Source organism: Pundamilia nyererei, unplaced genomic scaffold (assembly GCF_000239375.1).
Source record: "Pundamilia nyererei isolate P.nyererei 1_Seehausen unplaced genomic scaffold, PunNye1.0 scaffold00270, whole genome shotgun sequence".
Lineage (NCBI taxonomy): Eukaryota > Metazoa > Chordata > Actinopteri > Cichliformes > Cichlidae > Pundamilia > Pundamilia nyererei.
In genome coordinates this window covers 267814-286740 of record NW_005187671.1, presented here as the reverse complement: position 1 = coordinate 286740, position 18927 = coordinate 267814, and the positions used below count along the sequence as shown (strand labels likewise).

Sequence of the window (18927 nt, the reverse complement as noted above, 5' to 3'; positions counted from 1 at the left end):
TACAACAGCGGAACAAACAAAACAAATCCGCTCATGGACAATCCATAGAAAAGCCGCACCTGACTAAAAGCCGCAGGGTTCAAAGCTTGTGCAAAAAGTAGCCGCTTATAGCCCGACAATTACGGTACATACATCAGTCAGGTGAGGGGAAAAAAAGAACGTTTGATAGGATGTTCCATAGGGATGCATTATGTAGATGTGGATGTGCTGGTGCTGAGTGCATATGTACTTGATATGCTGAGCAGATGTGTAAAGATTGAGTGTGTTCAAATCAGTTTTATTTATACAGCACCAAATCACAATAAAGGTTGCCTCAAGGTGCTTTATATTGTTCGGTAGACCCTACAATAATACATCAGAGAAAACCCAACAATCATATGATCCCCTATGAGCAAGCACTTTGGCGACAGTGGGAAGGAAAAACTCCCCTTTAACAGGAAGAAACCTCCGACAGAACCAGGCTCAGGGAGGGGCCATCTGCTGCGACCGGTTGGGGTGAGAGAAGGAAGACAGGATAGAAGACATGCTGTGGAAGAGAGACAGAGGTTAATAACAAGTATGATTCAATGCAGAGAGGTCTGTTAATACATAGTGAGTGAGAAAGGTGACTGAAGAAGAAATACTCAATGCATCATGGGAATCCCCCAGCAGCCTACACCTATTGTAACATAACTTATGATGTTATGTTGAATTAACAAATTAACATTAATAAGTTGGATGTTAATGGAAGAAGAGGATAGAAAAATGTAGTGGATCCCCTCTGTTAGAAATACATATTAGAAATTTATCCAAGTATGTTAACACTCTGAGTCCCGCTGCCCACAAGGAATTCAGGGCTGCTTTGATACACTTGGTGAAAACTCTAGGGTTCAGTTCCAGTGCTTACAGGAGAGTCTGATCGTTGTCATTTTCTGTGTGCAGTATAAAGGCTTATATAGAAGTACCATGCACACCATTCTTCCACCCAAGCAGGCAGGGGGCCTAGAGGATTTAAGTTCTAAAGTGGTACAGCTGCACTGTCTTGAAACAACAACCTGCACTTTCTGATTATTTTTTTTCTTGTTTTGTTGGGTTTTTTGTTGTTGTTTTTTAAAATTTACTAACTCTTCATATTTTATTGTTTTTGCAGCTAACGCCTGACCATCATTTTGTGCTGGACTACCACCCTGCATACAGCAACATCGTGATTGGAGCAGGATTTTCAGGTACAGCACAATATGGCTCCAAAAAAATGAAATGAAAGAAAACATGTGTAGCACATATAACTCTAGCCATATTTGTCAGGATAAATAGCTGACTTCTATTCATTCAAAACTACTGTTAATTCCTTTTTTAATGAAATAGCTATGTCAGTTTATATTTGGAGGTTTCTTTTCATTTAGCATACTTGTAGTAGTAGCTGTAGCCTAGCAACAGCTAATTCTGGCAGTACTCTAGCTCTGAGAATTTCAGACAGGAGCTGCTTCAGACCATCACAGTTATTCAAACCACACAAAAAACTAAAGTATAGATAGGAATGGTAATATTTTTTTGCTGTCAATGCAGGTGTTAATTTCTTAATGTAGACGTTTCCTTTTGAGACATTTCCAGCGTAACCAGATCTGTGTTAATAGTTAATATTGAAAACGAAGAACCAAGGTAAGGTGCATCGTGTGGTGATGCCTCAGGCACAAGGGCTCTGTGGGAAAGGGGATTTTAAGCAGTCGTGAACACTAGACAGGTATCCTCTCCACTCAGGAAACCCTGCAGCTGTGGACACTCTGCATTAATCCCTTCTAATTCTTCAAAATCATCCCTGATGGTCAACAAAGTCCTTGGGTCCTTGACACAAAAGTCAGAAAAATCAAATCAAGCAAAATCACAAAAAATCAAAACAAAATTACATTTTCCTGAACTAGTTTCTGAGTCTGTGTTGTAGCTGATAAACTTGCAGCAGTTCCATTTAGATGCTCGTGATAATGATTTAACGCAATGAATATGAGCTTCAACTGAGTTTGTTTTTCCTCAACAAATCATTTTGGAAAAAGTCCCTTTAACAATATTTCATTGAGCAAAGAGATTCATTTTATAAAAAGGGGAAATTGAATGCTGGAATTAGCTTTATTTACAGTTTGTAAATTTTATTTTATTTAATTATCATATTATAGCAGATAAGTACTACTGTGTACCACTGTGTGATTTAATCACCCTACTGAACTACCTTGGTCCTGTAGTAATATTAGTAATATTGCAGCTGTTCTGCATCAAATTTGATGCCACACAAATTATTTGTGCCACTCCAAAAAATAATTTCTGTCCACTATGAGATGAAGGAGAACAGCAGCCTGATACCTGCAGGCCTGACAGCAGCAGATGTATCACTGCTGTAACTCCTGTAACATTCAGCAGTCGCCTCATTGTTCTGACACACACAACAAAACTATTGACTACACTACACACTAACTACACAAGATTTGTGCTAAACGTCGCAAATCTCTCACATCTTAAAACACTGCCGTCACGTTTGAATCGTGTTTGTACTGTAATGTGAAATATAAAATAAGGCTTGTATCGCCCACAGTCTGCCTCAGTGTGGTGTGAGATTATACGACCTGAAAATGTTTTCACACAAGTAACAATTTTTATCAAGACAGTGTCAAAAATATTTTTGGAAAAATCTCAGCGTTGGTTTAAATTTATTTATTTAAATTTATTTAAATGTATCATATCAGACGTATGTGCATTAATGGTTTGTAAAGAGTTAGTCAGTAATATTCACATGAACTGATTTCCACATATAATTCATTGATGTCTCTAGATGCACTTAGATATCATGTTTAAATGATCAAACCTACATTTTAAGAGCTGAAATGTGTAGCTGTACTACCAAAGAAACAGTAGCAATGAGTTTTAAAATAACGATAAATTTACTGAAGACTTTACAAGATCAACGAGTTTCCGCCAGCATTAATCTCCTCAAACCTCCTTTGTGCACACCTTGGTTACATACACAGCCTGTTTCTTTTTTTTTTACATTTTTCTTTTCTTTTCTTTTTCATAAATAAATTGGTACAAATGGTTTTTGAAAAAGTACATTGAAATAATAGTTCGTTTTTTTAAATATTTTTTCCCTATTCCATTTTTGGATTATCAGCTAAAGATGAGCCAAAATGGCAGGCTCCTCTGAGCATCATGAAACTAGCTGACAAGGCTTGTTGACACCTTTACTGTATTAAGCCATTATCCTCACAATCGCTTATTAAAGGCAAAACACCGTGACAGCAGTCAAACAAAACAAACAGTGTCTGTTTTGATTCAGTCGACAGAGTCAGCGGCGTTGTTAAAATGAAAATGTCAACAGCTCAAGACAAAGAACAGCAAGAAGTGTGCTGGCACTGTGTACACCAGATGTGTGCAGATGAGTGCCAACTCCAAAACAGCAGGAGCAGCAGCTAAATTAATCAGCATTGCTTGTTCCAGGAAGAACAGCAGTGTTACTCGGAACTCGGGGAATCAAGGGTTTCACCTCTGTCAGAGCAGCAGCCTAAAGAGGAAAAAAGAAATGAAGAATAGTTGCAGAAAGAAAGAGGAGCCAGATGTTTGCTTTTAGTAAATGTAAGTAAGACAGTTTAATTAATGTTATTTAACAAAAAAGGGACGTCATATTTTTTAGGATTAACTAATAATTCATATAGATCAATATAATTGGCTTTTTTTGCAACCAAAAGGAAAGAAAAGAATCTATATTTCTTACTATGGTCTAAAGACTTTAAATGCACTTAAAAAAACTTTATACCCTCTTATTATCTACAGTCTGAGAGCTTCCAAGAATGGAGATGCAGTTTTCCAGAGATATTAAGATCTGTACTCACATCTAGGTAACACATTTGCCCTATATTGTGCATATGCACAATATGAGATATATGCACAGTATGAGGTTGCCATTGTTCCCATAAATACAGATCGGTGGCAAAAGTGGCCAGTTTAGTTTCTGACAGATAATAAATAAAAATTTTAACCAAAATTAACCTTTTATTTTCACATCTGCACTTACGAATAAAAAGGAACCTTTAAGTTTGACAGAAATAAGGACGTGATTTATACTGTGATATTCATGTTGACTGATCATGATCTCATATCATCCAGCCATTCCTGATCATCAGGATTTATGCACTCAATTCTCAATTAACAGGAAGTTAATGTGATAAAAATGTAGCTTTTTTTTCGTATCTGGTTCTAATCTCTGAAGGTTTTTCGGGGAGCCTTTTGGAGAAAGTAATAAGAAGTCCAGCACAAAAGTCCTGACAAGCTGCTATTCTTTATGACATTTTGACAGCAACAGCTGAAGATGGTCTAGTCTGAAATATTGTTTATTGACAAGTGTAATAATAGTGTACGTTTTGTGTCAAGTCTGAATTAGTTAATACACAGCACTGAGTAATTAGCAATAATTTTATCAAAATATTCAAAAAGTCCAAATAATATCCCTGTCTTCATACATTCAAATCTTAATTTTATTACTGCAGAAAACTTTCCAGTTTTATTTGTTCTCAAATGTTGAATCAGTTATCAGAAGTGTTATTTGTTTTTGGTCAGTATAAAAATTATTGCAGCTTTACTGATTGATTGGTAAACTGCATTTACAGTGGGGATTTCTAGGGCCCAGTGACAGATTTTCCAGGACCCATCAGTTACTTAATAGTTGTATCCTCAGTCTCACAGGAGACATCAGGATTCTTAACCACCGTTATTCTTACATTTGTGTTCTTCTCTAATTAACATGCCAGAGGCTCCCATGCGGCCTGCTCGACTCCACCTCTCCTCTCCTGCAGTTATCTATAGTGTCTCCTGGCACCTCTCCATGTCTTCATGCAGTCGTGTCCTTTACCTAATTATAACTGTAATTAATATCCTGCTCCCAGTGCTTTGCTCTCAGACAAGTATGCGCTCACTGGGTTAACAGGCCTGCAATAGAAAATGTTGCAAATATAGATTACGTATTAATGGGGTTGTTTTTTTTTCTTATTCTTAGAGGTGTATGAGTAATGAAGCTAAAAATGTAGAGCTTCACACCAAATGCACATGTGCAGCCATGGAGGAAATGGTAGGTCTGTACTTAGCCTGTGCATCAAGTGCTGCAGAGGTGCACCAGCATGCACTGCTTCCATTTTTCACCAGGAATATTTTGCTGCAAGTCTTCATGTGTGTATTTGAGTTTCATTAAGTTTTATTTACATAGCACCAAATCATAACAGCAGTCACCTCAAGCCGCTTTAGGTGAGTGAACAAGAAACACTCAGTGCATCATGGGAAGCCCCCAGCACCTACTGTAACGTAACTATACGCTTTCTCAAAACAGAAAGTTTTCTGCCTGAAGTTAAAACTAGCGTGGGTGTCTGTCTCATAGAAAACAAGCTGAGAACTGGTTCCACAGAAGTGGGGCCTGAAAGCTGTGGACTAGGGACTGCAAATAAGCTAGTAGTCTTTTGTGGTGATCGGGTACTCTGAGTTTATTAAGATAAGATGGGGATAAGTAGTAAATGCTTATCCTAGTTTTTCAGCATGACTTTGACGTAGGATGTTTCTCATTTTAGAGATATTGCACAAATGCAAAAAGCAGTCCTACATGTTTGTGTAACATGCACGTGGAATGACCTATCGTGGTCAAAAATGAGTCCAGCTTTTGTCAGTGTTAATGCCAACCACACATCATGATGCTACAATTTTTAGGGCCAAGAACAAAACATCTTGTTTATTTGAATGTACAAGTAGGAAATTAGAAGTCATCCAGATCTTTGGCTTTAAGCCATTCCTGCAGTATAACTAATTAATGTGTGTGTGTGTGTGTGTGTGTGTGTATGTGTGTGTGTGTGTATGTGTGTGTGTGTGTGTGTGTGTGTCATCTGGCTGCATGGATAAAGTTGAGTATCAATGCAATGAAAATGTATGGTATGCTTTCAAATGATAATGCCTAAGGAAAGCATGTATAGTGTATCCAAAATCTTGTGGAAGTCCACAATAAATTTAATTTAATTATGTGCCTTAAATCAAAGACAGATTTATTGGTGAGAATGAACACTGTTTGCCTTCCAGTTTGTATTTTGTCTGTTTATGCTCTCTCTACACTCCACTCTTCTACTATATGGACAGAAGTATCAGGCCACACTTCATCTTTGAATTTGGGTGTTTCAGACTCATTGCAACAGGTGTTCAAAAAAAAAAACATAGCTATACATTCTGCCTTTGTAAACATTTGTGAAGAATAGTTTGTTTTAAAGAACTCACCAAGCATGTTCCTGTAATAGGTGGACACAGAGGCTGAGTTTCTCAGAGGTAGAGATGGTCACAGATTTCCCAACCTGGAAAAGCTGCATCTATAAATTGTACAAACAATTTCAGAAAAGTGTTCCTCAATGTACGATTGTGAAACTCACTGGAATGGAACTCACTAGATGGGCTCAGGAACACTTCCAGAAATTACCGTCTATGAACAGAGTTCAGCAAGTGTCATTAAAAACTAAAGCCTTTCTAGTGGCATTTGGCAACCCAATAGTTAGTATCCATGCCAGACTTTGACCATAAAGTAGATGCTAATTAATGACCTTCCAATATTAAGTCAAAAATGTATTAACCTGATAGTTTTCTAGAGGAAACTCCAAAAATGTTAGCCTCACAGTAGCACTAAATAAAAATCTATTAGATCACCAAGGCTAGTGGGATTCATCAGTGGTCCTGCTTGTTGCTACCAAGTTACAAGGGGAGCCATCCGATGATTAAATTACTTAAATACAGACCCAAATAGTGGGCTGAATTACTGTGTAGTGGCCTCATTTGTTTGTTTTTTATTCTTTCAGTAAAATTGATAACATGTTTTCAGAGAAAATACAATTTTCCAATTGCAATCATAACTAGTGATCATAACTAATACTACTAATTGTTAATTATTAAGTGTACTGGATGTGCTCAGTCTCCATCCTTCCACTCACAAAGTTCATATTTTGAGGAAGTTCACATGCCTTAATCGTAACACAGAAACATGTGTTTCCTTCTGTTCTCTCCTTCACTTCATGCATTCATCATTAATGCGTGACATAAGTACTTTCAAGCAAGTACTGAGAACGGTTGCCATGGCTACAATATCATCCTGTAGGCTTGGCCTAGGTTTTCCATTCTCCTTCTCTGGCAAGATGAAAATTCACAGGTCCAAACTGTCAAAGGCAGCTTTTTATGACTTCAAAGCCAGACAGAATCCACAGGAGCCTTGAGACCTTTGTCAGATGGTGTGTGCTGCATTCTTCAAGCCCCGTTGATATTCACAATTTCCTTCTCAGACCCTAAAAACAATGAATCGTGACGCCTCATTTTAAAAATAGTATTTTTCTCATCTTACTCCTGAGCTAAGGCACATGAAGCCATTACGCCAAGAAAGGACAACTCTCCCCTAATTTAGTATTTGGTGTTGTTCACTAAAGTGAGTATATTCTCAGTGACAGGAGTTGCAACAGCTTTGCTTTTCTTTTATATGTTCACTCATGTGAATCTCAAACCCAGCGCCTTATTCAGACAAAGCCCAAGAAATACAGGCTATTTTTATTCTAACTGCAAGGTGCCTGGCTTTGGTTCACATGAAGACATCAATTGATCTGACACAGCTTGATGACCTATGTTTGTGCTTTGCTCACTATGAAGGCTTCTTTATTTTTCCAGGTCATGGCTTCAAGTTTGGACCAATCATTGGCAAGCTTCTGTGTGAACTCAGCCTGGGAGAAGTGCCCTCCTATGACCTTTCACCTTTCCACATAAGACGCTTCCAGTCAAAGAGGAACTCAGCTTTATAGTTCTGCAACACAGCGAGTGTTTTATAATAATAACAGCTAAATTATAATTTTAGTAAATTCATTTAATCACTACGTTTAAATTCTATGATTGTATTCTTTGTAAGTTTTGTTTTTTTGGCACTAGGTGTAATCAAATGCTTTCAAGCATAATGAATATGTGTGCTGTTATCCATGTAACTAGGCTATAGACTTTCTCTCATACTCTGATTTCTAACTAATATTTTGTGATTTCCATAATTACTATACAAACATTATAGATGGGCTCTATCAATCCACTGATCTGAAGCTCCTGAGTTGATTTGCACAAAGTAGTGCTTGTAGAAAGTTTACGAGATGTGATGAGGCTCATGTTTATGGTAGCATTAGTGCGCATGTGTAATTCTGTCTGCAAACGAAAGTTTTGAATGACTTCTGATAAAACTTTCGCTCCTTTCCAGTCCAGTTCTTGTGTCTGACCATTTTCAGAGGATTTGTTTGTTTGTTTCTTACGCTACTAACAGACCTAAATGTGAATCAAGCAAAAAAGGCACCTGACTCATGACAGGAATCAGGGTTGTGTCTGCATATAACATACAACTTGACAAAGAACCCATTTGAAATTGTGTATTTAGGCACTTTGTTATCAGCAGTCTGTCACAAAAACACTGTTCCCATTTCTTTAGTTGAATCTACAAGAAAATGTCAGAACTGTTTGACAGGCATAAACTGTTTTTCTTGGTTTCGGCTCTGACTGAAAAGTCCTAATAGCTCTGATTCTGTCAGTCGGTTGGTATGAAGAGCTCAGCTGGAGCTGAGGTGGGGGACACATTTTGGCCGTCCAATCATGTTGCTGACATCCAGTGACCACCCACCCACACCTTATCTGACTTACAAGAGTTAACAAACACAAAGGTTAAACTTTAAAATCATTTCATTACATTCACTTTGTTATTCTTAACACAGAGAATTCACATTGAAACATCCAGTCAGACATGGATAGAATTCATTGCATGTTTTACTCAGTTTTTGTAATTCTGCTTCAGTTATATTTATCTTTAGCACATTTTCACATGAACATTTTTTGGGACATAATCCCATCTTAATTTAAATAAAGAGGAATACTTTTATCTTTTACAATGTTTGTCAGTCGTCTTTTTAAATGTATTTTATGAAACATCTTTTATTAATTCATTAAGTAAGTCATTCTGTGAGACTAGTGGCTACAGTGTGTCGCGCTCACCCCCATCCTGCACCACACACACCAGGGTCAGACTCTGTAAAGGTTTTCAATGGGGGGGCTGTTATCACTGTTGTTTTATTTTCTGGTCAAACAACACAACGCAACACTGTAATCCCACATTGTTGAGCTATTGTAAATTCAACAATTAATGACATATTCATTATATGTATGCGTGTATACATGGATGGGTGGATGGATGATGCATCAGTGACCCACTCTCCCTGGATTTCCATCATTTTATCAACTAAATGGTGTTAAAAAGACATCAGCCACTGAGCAATCTGTCTGTGTGAAGCTAGCTGCGTGCTTAGAGCTGCGTGCTTAGGCTATGGAGGTGGACTATTGCCTAGCTCCATTTCCCCATGTGCTAGTAAACATTTTAATCACTAATCAGAGGCCCTGTTACAATGGATGCCATCCAAGGCCATCAGTGGGAATGGGAAAATTATGCAGTGAAACCACAGAGATCACTGAGCCATTTGCTCCCTTGCCTCTAAGTGACTGCAAATGGGAGCAAAGAGACATTATACAAATGCAAGAATTAGAATTACATTAAACATGCAAATGCAAATATTTAACTACAAATAACCATCAACTGAAACATTGCTTACAGAACAATATCTAGCTCGTAAAATTACATCTTACTGTTGTATATGAAGAGTATTCATGGCTCCCCTAATATAACTCTGGCACCTTTTAAGGTCCTGAATAAGTAATGCCTCATGGTTCACCTATGGCATTACTTATTATGCACACTGTCCAGAGACTCGTGTGTCAGTATAACTACCAATAATGATTCATATAAGCAAGCAAAAACTTAAAGCTGTGTAATTTTATCAGCAACTCTACAGAACATTTTACCATTCATCCTGTAAATGTTTTTAGTGATGAAAGCACTGATACACACAATGAACAGTACCTACGCAGCAAGGAAAGTGCTTTGTCCTGTTTTCTGTCCAGTTGTCCTGTATGCAGGGTAAAAGTGAAGAAAAAGGATCAAGTCATCAGAAATATTCATGATATACTAATAAACACACACAATTTATCTTCTAAAAATAACTTTTGAATTATTTAAATGTAATTATTAAGTCCCATGTACCAACAACCAACCAGAGCAGATACTGCTCTGTTTTTTATTTTGAGGACCAAAATCTGCATATGTTGATGGGTTTCAAACAGGGAGGGTAAAAATGGCACCATAGCTCCACTGTTCCACCATCTGGCACAAATGTGTAACACCCCAAAACCCAAGACAATAACCAAACGCAAAAGGACCTCTGCCATTTTGATTTTAAAAAGACTTTATTGTGATTTTCAGACAGCGTACTTCTTCAGATTTCTTCTAGGGATCAAAAGGAAAACTTCATGTTTGGTCTGTCTCAGCTACAGACTTTGGTGACGCTAGTACAAAGTGTAAAGCTGTTGACTTTTCATTGTGGGGCATGTTCAATCAGTCACCATAAAGCTGTAATTTTCTGTCACTCACACATACATTGTTCAATCTTGCCAAACGTCTGATGAATAATAAGGTCCAACTTGTGACAACAGTCACAATATATACCAAGACTATAAGCTTCTGTGTACTACTACTCCTCATAGGTTGACTGGATTCATCTTAAACATGGTCTGAACTTTTGACCCTGATGCTTTTTATGAAAACATCCTGTTGTCATGGCAACTCACCAAGAAACAGGAAGTATTTAAGGGAACAAAAAAGTTTAAAAGTGAGAAACTTGGCACACACCTCCAAAGTGATGAAGGCTTTTGTGTTGTCTTGGTCTTATTAGTGTCTGTGCTGACACCCAATAATATGTACCAATGAAGCAACAACAGTGTTACATTTGAACTTGATGTGCGAAATTTGACTTTTGGCATTCTTTAATATCTCAAGATGTACAAAAATGTCTCCTGGAGTGACATTCAAGAGCATGTCAGCTATTTTGACTTAATAGATGATTTTTCAATAGTTTTTTGCAGATATGGGCTTCCTGAGTTAATTTTCACTCAATATGTTTAAAATGTTAACTTTGTTAATATCAACCAGAATGTAGAGGACCAGACAGAAGTACCATTTCTTTAAAAAACGATTTCCCAGAAGGGAGTGAGCCAGCAGAACTCAGTTTCCACTCGCTGCTGTGAGACTGGAAAGCTAGAAGAGACATGCAGACACTGAGCCACTGAGAGTGACAGCAGAAGTATTTTCCACTTGGCCAAGCTTACTGCAAGTGTTACGTCAGTTTGTCTCTCTCACTGTGGTGAGAAGATGCTGTCATGATGGTTTCAGGCCAATGCAAGCATAAGTGATCATAACTGATATTTCTGCGAAATGCAAAGAGAGTAGTTGTGATGATGAATATTTACAGGCCAAGCTGACGGAGTGTTTTCGGCAGGACATCTACACTATAGGAGTTAAATAAGAAATCCCAGAGAGACAATGGACCCAGCTATCACTATGAGTGCACTTTGCAATGCAGCATATGCATAAAAGACTTGTAAATTGGATAGATGGCATAGGAGATAGCTGAGCTCCATTAAGTGTGTTAGTTCAAGGAAACCATGTTTGCTTTGTCTCAAAGGTTAAAGCAGCTGCATTTAATAGGACAGGGTTCAATGCTCTATCCCAACATGACTGCAATTGCTAACAAAATTATGACCTTCAAGAACTTTAACCCCACAAGGGGTTAAATACCTGGGACTCTCCATCGGTTGTTTTAAAACTTTTCATCTTCTCAGATGAAAGGTGAAACATCTTCACAAACTAAAAAGAAGAGCAGCTGCCTTCTTGTGAAGCACTCAAGACTTTTAAAATGGACTGGTTCTCATGGAGTACTTCTCTACTTGAGCACTTTATACAACATGCATCATTCACCTGTTCATGCAAGCACCTCTTTCTACTCTGTTTTATATTTAGCATTCACAATCCAATTAACACATCACAGAGCAACTTGGTTTTCAGTGTCTTGCCCAAGGATACTTTGGCATGCAGACAAGAATCAAACCACCAACCTTCTGATTAGTTAGATGATGTGCTCTACTGCCTGAGCTGCAGCCATCCCATGGGCCGCTCTAAAGCGCTGAATCCTAGCATGGTACCATAACAGGAGGACACTGTTGTTGCAACAAGTCTGTTTGTGAAATGTTTTCCGAGGATTGGGATCTACTGATCTCTGCGAGTTTTAGGGCCACATTAAAAAAATATTATTGATCATTTTGAGAATAAAGTCGAAATTTCGAGATTATGGTCAAAAATCTATTTTTAGAAAAAAAAATCAAAATGTGAAATTATTGTTGTTTTAAGACAAACTGTCACAGTTGCTATACCGTCTGAGTCAGTGAAATCGTACTTTAGAATCGGTTTTAGTAGCAAGGAAGGAAATTGTTTCTCTTTCAGTGTGGTTCTTGATATAGCACGTTGAAAAGATGGTGAAACACAAACCTGGAAGAGTGGATTTGTACATAATGAAATGGTTACACCCTCGTGCAATAGAGAGGATGTATGTTGCATCACAAGATGACTGATCAGGGTTTTTTTCCATGCATAAACCACGATGCCTCTGTGTTTACAGCTGAATTCTTATTCTCTTCCTTGGCTCCCTGTTAAATCCATAATCGAATTTAAAGTCCTGCTTCTCACACTCAAAGTGTTGAATGATCAGGCCCCAATCTTATCTTAATGACCTTATAGTACCATATCATCCCATTAGAGCACTTCGCTGTCAGACTGCGGGCTTACTTGCAGAGTATTTAAAAGTAAAATGGGAGGCAGAGACTTCAGCTTTCAGGCCCCTCTTCTACTTTCCTTTTTGCAGCATATAGTTAGGGTTAGATCAGGTGACCCTGAATCCTTCTTTAGTTATGCTGTAATAGGTCTCGGCTGCTGGCAGATTCCCATGATGCATTGAGTGTTTCTTCTTCAGTCACACACTACGTGTTTATAGCCCCCTCTAGGTAGTGCAATCAAGTAACAGGTAATGTAGACATCTATTGCAAGTCATTCCTAATATTATTCTCTTCTCTCCATCAATTCCACTCTGCTTGAACTCTCTATTACAAGGGGCTTTCTCCCCACCCTTTATCCCTGCACATGCCCGACCGACTCTTTCTTTTTTCTTTCCAAAGCATACTTTTACCTTTTCAGGTTCTCACCATCGAATTGCAAACGTTAAAAAGAGTCAGGCCTGACCCTTAATGAACTGCACCTCTACCTGAACCCATCTGTCAGTTTTAATTTCAAAATTAAAAATTAGTTACTAGGCAAGGATGCATTTTTCATACAAAACAGCATGAGAGATTTTCAGGCATTAAAACTAATTCCAATCATAAACTCAGTCTATATGCCGGTGACATCTTGTTATATCTAATAAATCCCTCAGTCTCCTTCCTGCAAGTTCACAGTTTTATTAGCAGTTTTTTGTTTGTTTTTTTGCCTCCAATTCATTTTACTATGTGTGCCTGTATGCTGTAACTACTCAACTCAGTTTAACAATAACATTAAAGTTTCAGTCATTCCAAATGATATATTTAATATATATGATTTTACTCCAATACTAAACAGTATCAAAGAAGAACTGAACAGATGGAATAAACTGCCAGTTCTCTTTAATACACTCGTGGGATGATTCATCTCCTTTAATTCAACAATTCAAAGTTTTCCATTTCAAAGACAAAGAGGGCCAGAAAATAAATTAATGCACTTCTTACCAAAGCAAACTGGAAGCTGGTTCCACGGAAGAGGGGCCTGAAAGCTGAAGGCTCGCCTAGTACTTTTAAATACTGTAGGAACCACAGGAAGTAAGCCTGCAGTTTGAGAGTGTAGTACTCTATTGAGGTAACATGATACTATGAAGTCTTTAAAGTCTGTGCATTGAAAAGCAGCACGGATTAGTGCTGAGGCTGCAGTGATGCGGACGCTATACCAGTGCGCTGTGGTGAAGAGAGAGCTGAGTGTAACAGCGAAGCTCTCAATTTACCGTTCAATCTATGTCCCTACCCTCACCTATGGCCATGAGCTGTGGGTAGTGACTGAAAGATACAACCTGCAGAAATGGGCTTCCTTCGAACGGCGGAGGGCCTCTCCCTTAGAGATAGGGTGGGAAGTTCAGCCATCCGGAAGGGGCTCAGAGTAGAGCCGCTGCTCCTCCACATAGCCAGTTGAGGTGGTCCAGACATCTGACAAAGGATGCCTGCTGGGGACCGGGAGGAGGCCCTGGGGCAGACCCAGAACGTGCTGGAGAAATTATATCTCTCAGCTGGCCTGGGAATGCCTTGGTGTTCCCCCGGACAAGCTGGAGGTGTTTCTTCTTCAGTCACACACTACGTGTTTATAACCCTCTAGGTAGTGCAATCAAGTAACAGGTAATGTAGACATCTCTCTGCTTAGGCTGCTGCCCCCGCAACCCGGCCCCAGATAAGTGGAAGAAGATGGATGGATGGAAAAAGTAAAGAAATAAAACTCTAAGATTCCTCACAGTGTTTGTGGAGACCAAGGTCATGTCATCCAGAGTAAGTATCTGGTTAGACATCATGTTAGTAAGTCTGTGAAGGTTCTCAGTCATCCAGGTCATCGTAGTCAAAGGAGCTTGGAAAGAAAAGCGTCTGGACTTCTTTAAGTTGCTTGAAGACGTTTCACCTCTCATCCGAGAAGCTTCTTCAGTTCTAAGGTGGGGGGGGGGGTCCTTTTGTCCCTCTGTGGGGGTTTACTCCCACTAGGTTTATATCTGGGACTCTCCACCATTTGACCTTAGAACTGAAGAAGCTTCTCGGATGAGAGGTGAAACGTCTTCAAGCAACTTAAAGAAGTCCAGACGCTTTTCTTTCCAAGCTCCTTTGACTATCATGTTAGTAAGATTTTTATGGCAGTACAATAACCTCAGTCTGAATTTAAAAGCAGGAAATTAGAGGTCAGATCATTGTTGCCCAGTCAGCGCATTCTCCAGCATCCCACCCAGTGACTCCAAGAAGATTAAATACTCTGATGTGTCATTTACTGCTTAGGCACAAATGACAGTCTGGACCCAAAGACACAGGGAAGGTCTTGATCCAATGGTCTTGTCCAGTAGGTAAAACCCCAAAGTGCAAGGAGTGAACTGTGGGGATATCTCACCTCCAAAGTTATTACAGTTAACTAAAACTAAACTAAAAACTGAATCTGAAAATAAAAAAAATAGTGGTTAAATACAGGCTTCAAATTTCCTGGGATGCAGCCAGAAGACAAGGAGGTGCTGATTACTGAACGTTACAGTGACGTCCAAAACTTTGCAGAAACATTTTGGATATAAACTCATTTTAGAGGAGGAGCATGGAGTACGCCAAATATCCAGGGGCAAAATACTAACCTCAAGTTGCTCTCTGATGTATCCATCACCAGTGAACGTCAGATGGAAAGCACTTAAGCATAGAAAAGGGGCCATTAGAGGCTGCCTTTACATGGATGCTGCTAAGATGCACACGACGATTCTTTCTCATATGCCATACTAAACTGGCATCACTTAATGAGTTTTTATTGTTTTTATTTTTTTTTGTTTATGCGTTTGGTGTATAAAATTAAAAATTGTCTGGCACCATTGCTTCACTTCATTCATTTTCACCCAGAAGAATCTATAAAATCAACAAGGATGTCTTCCACTAAAGAATGTACTGTACCTTTCTCTCACTCAGCGTTTGTGCAATCAGCCTTTACTGTGTTTGGATTATGTGGTGAACACTTTGTAATATAAGTGTTAAATAAGAAATCATTATGGTCAACTTGGACAATTTTCAGTAATCTATCAAAACTGTATTTGGCCACTTGTGAAGTTCTTCTTACCTCAATTAAGGAGTTTTTGTGCATTCCAATCAAGCTGCATGTAATTTTATTCCAAACAGCTTCCAGTTACAAATGTCAAATGTAAAAACCTCTCCAGGCTTGAAACCTGGTTAGTTTATTAAGAAAACACAAAGGAGTATTCTAAACCTGTCAGTGAAATGGTTTTTGAGTGAGCCCCTGAAACTAGAGAGCTGTGTATAAAGATAGTAAGCATTCCTTGTCAGTTAATTGAATATGTTTGTTTAACCTTCTTAATTAAAGCTAAGAGTTTAATTGCATGTTCATTGTAGAGACTTTACCTTACAATATAAAGAACCTTGAGGTGACTGTGGTTGTGATTTGGCGCTGTATAAATAAAATTGAACTCAGTTGAATTGTTTCATTTCAAATCTACTGTGGTAATGTACTGCACATCCTTTTCTATCAGCCAGCTCTAGAAGATTGCCGCTCAGCATTTAGAACTAATCTTTACTACTGCTCTTTTTTTCTGTCATCTTTTTGTAAATTATTAAAATACATCCAAGTATGGAACATGCTACTCCCTGTTCCCAATTCAAAATTATAGGATTTTTGGAAGATTTTTCATTTCATAAGTTTAGTCGCTCTTTAGACGTCCCTGTCTTGATCCGAGTGAGTGTCCGGTGTTTTTCCATCCGGGTTCTACTTCCCTGTATCTGACCCTTGGGGTGGATCCCTGGTTCCACACCTACACCTCTCCACCACTTCTTCCATCTGCAGCAACCAGTGGGGTAGTACTTATCTTGACAGCCTGATACTTAACCTCCTAGGACCTGGCATCCACATATGTGGACGTCACATTTTGGGTTATTTAGACCAAAATGCTCAATTTTGCTCTAGAAGGGCCTGATATCCACCTACGAGGACATTATACTGCTACAGTTCTTTCAAAATTTTAAACGAATATCCTCATATGTGGCTCTTATTTTTCTTAGAAACAAAAATAAGGTAAAAAATAAAATCTGGTAATTCATCAGGTCCCAATCAGCCCAAATATCAAAGAGAAATTAAAAATGAATGCCGTGGAAGAGTTCGGGTCTTAGGAGGTTAATGTGAAGTCTGTTTTTAGTATTTGTGCACCAAAGTGTTCACATCATACTTTTGTATACAGAATACTGGACCAGAGGCCTGTACGATGAGTTGGGCTTATCCGGGTAACTTTAGAGTTACATTGGGTTTTCTGTACTACAAAGATGGGTCACTTCTTCTTTTAGACCTAACCTGCTCCGGGGCAGGTTATGTTCAAGATTAGAAATGAAGAAATATGAAATCATCATCTGCTCATCAATAACTTCTCTGAAAAATAAAAGTCCTGGAAATTCCTCACAGACCTGTGTAGATAGTAGGAATGTCGTCTAAAGGTTTTCAGTAGCATTGTCTACAGTATTCACCCTGTAATGTGCATTTAACATCTTCATATTTTCTAATATGCTAGTTTTACCTTCCTTTGTAAAATCAGCCATTATGCTCCCAGTACATGTTTAAGACTGGTCTGATTCTGCCAGTGCCACTTCTTACATGAGAACACACAGAGGCAAATCTGGTTTGAGTTACTGAGGTGATAACCAGCTTGGTATAGCTGCTTATTCGATTGCCAATGTCGGGGTGAGTAAATTCAGATAAAAGAAAGATACCTGGGTTTGTCTTCTATACTATTTTTATCTAAATCAGATTTATGGATACAAAGGAAACTTTGATGAATGTGAAGAATGCCCTCTAGTAAAAAATTTCACAGTTTTACATCATGATGTTAAAGTATTTTTTTGTGGGAAAACAAAACGGATGAAGCTGAACTAAAAATACTAAATATCACAAGGGTATAATATTTCACTACTTTCTGACATTTTATAAACAATTTATACTCAATAATTAAAGTAATCAGATATCATACATGACACACTTCACCATTGTGAAAAGAAAAAAAAATCACCATCGAGGACCTCATCGTCCAGAGCAGATGACAGTTCAGAGGGGTTTCTGTGGTACGCTTGACACAAGGTCAGAGGCAACGACTACAAGTCAGCCAGAAAACAAGATGGACTGTCAGCCAAGGAGCCCAAGGGGAAAGACAGAAACAGCAGCTACATTTGGAAGGGTAATGAGCTGGCAAGGCATCCAGGAGAAAACACTGAAAGCATTGCATGTTTTTATGGCACCTTCTTGTCACCGTCTCTCTCCAGGGAAAAGGCATGCTTGCCTTTCCACTATCGCTCCCTCTGTCATCCGAGTCCACCTCAGTCCCCTCCCCCCGAGCCCGCAGAGATGTGCTACAGTGTTTGAAAGGCCGAATCTCATCATTCAGCTCCTGAATACTGAATGGGCTCAAGTAATTTTGATTAAGGAAGGACAAAGGTTGCTGACAGTAATCTGTAATCCACTTGAAGGATTTCTAGGACAATGAGCCAGAGGAAGGACTAAGATGGATTGGAATAATTCATGCTTCATTTTTACACTAATTCAAAGAGAGAATGGCTGTTGCTGTTTAAGGCAGTAAGCTTTTCATTTCACTCCAGACATAAGGGAACTACAAGCTATTAACACCCGAGAGAAGTGCATGAAATTGACAGTTCCCCAACCAGGAAGTGCTGATGCAGCAAGCTGCCGATCTGATGTGTTATGAGAGGTGAAGCTGAACAGCTGCCTGTTTGCAGCTTGGGAATGTTCCCTATTAAAAAAAGCCTCAGTGAGGGAGAATTCCAATTCAGTTTCCAGCTCCACAGATGATCTGACCTCACCTCCAGTTGCTTCCTGCTGGCTTTTGCTTGTCAGTGGCACTACGCTGCATGTGGGGAGCCACTGACGAAGGGCGAATCACATTTGACCTGTGAAGGGAAACTGCATGAGGCCAACCTTTACACATTCTCCCAAACATGCAATAAATATGAAATGTTAGAGGAGAATATAGCTCATTTCTAATTAATGTCTCAGTTTTCTTAGTTGCTTATGAATTTTTTGCATTAATTCTTGTCACCAACAGCAAGGTCCCCACTGCTCAAGAAGGCGCATGTACAGGCCCATCTTATGTTTGGCAGTGGAGATCTAAAAGATTCAGAAAAAAAAGTGGTCAG

The 18927-nt window shown here is 38.7% G+C and overlaps 1 protein-coding gene across 1 annotated transcript in view; it reads left to right on the top strand.

The window, feature by feature from the left end:
• Nucleotides 1-8258, top strand: part of pipox (pipecolic acid oxidase) — a 30205-nt gene extending 21947 nt beyond the window's left edge. Inside the window, exons 7-8 of the mRNA XM_005750353.1 lie at nt 1130-1205; nt 7687-8258. Of these exons, the coding sequence (XP_005750410.1) occupies nt 1130-1205; nt 7687-7817 (207 nt within the window). The 3' untranslated portion in view covers nt 7818-8258. The remainder of the gene's footprint in view (nt 1-1129; nt 1206-7686) is intronic.
• The last annotated feature ends 10669 nt before the right edge of the window (nt 8259-18927 follow it).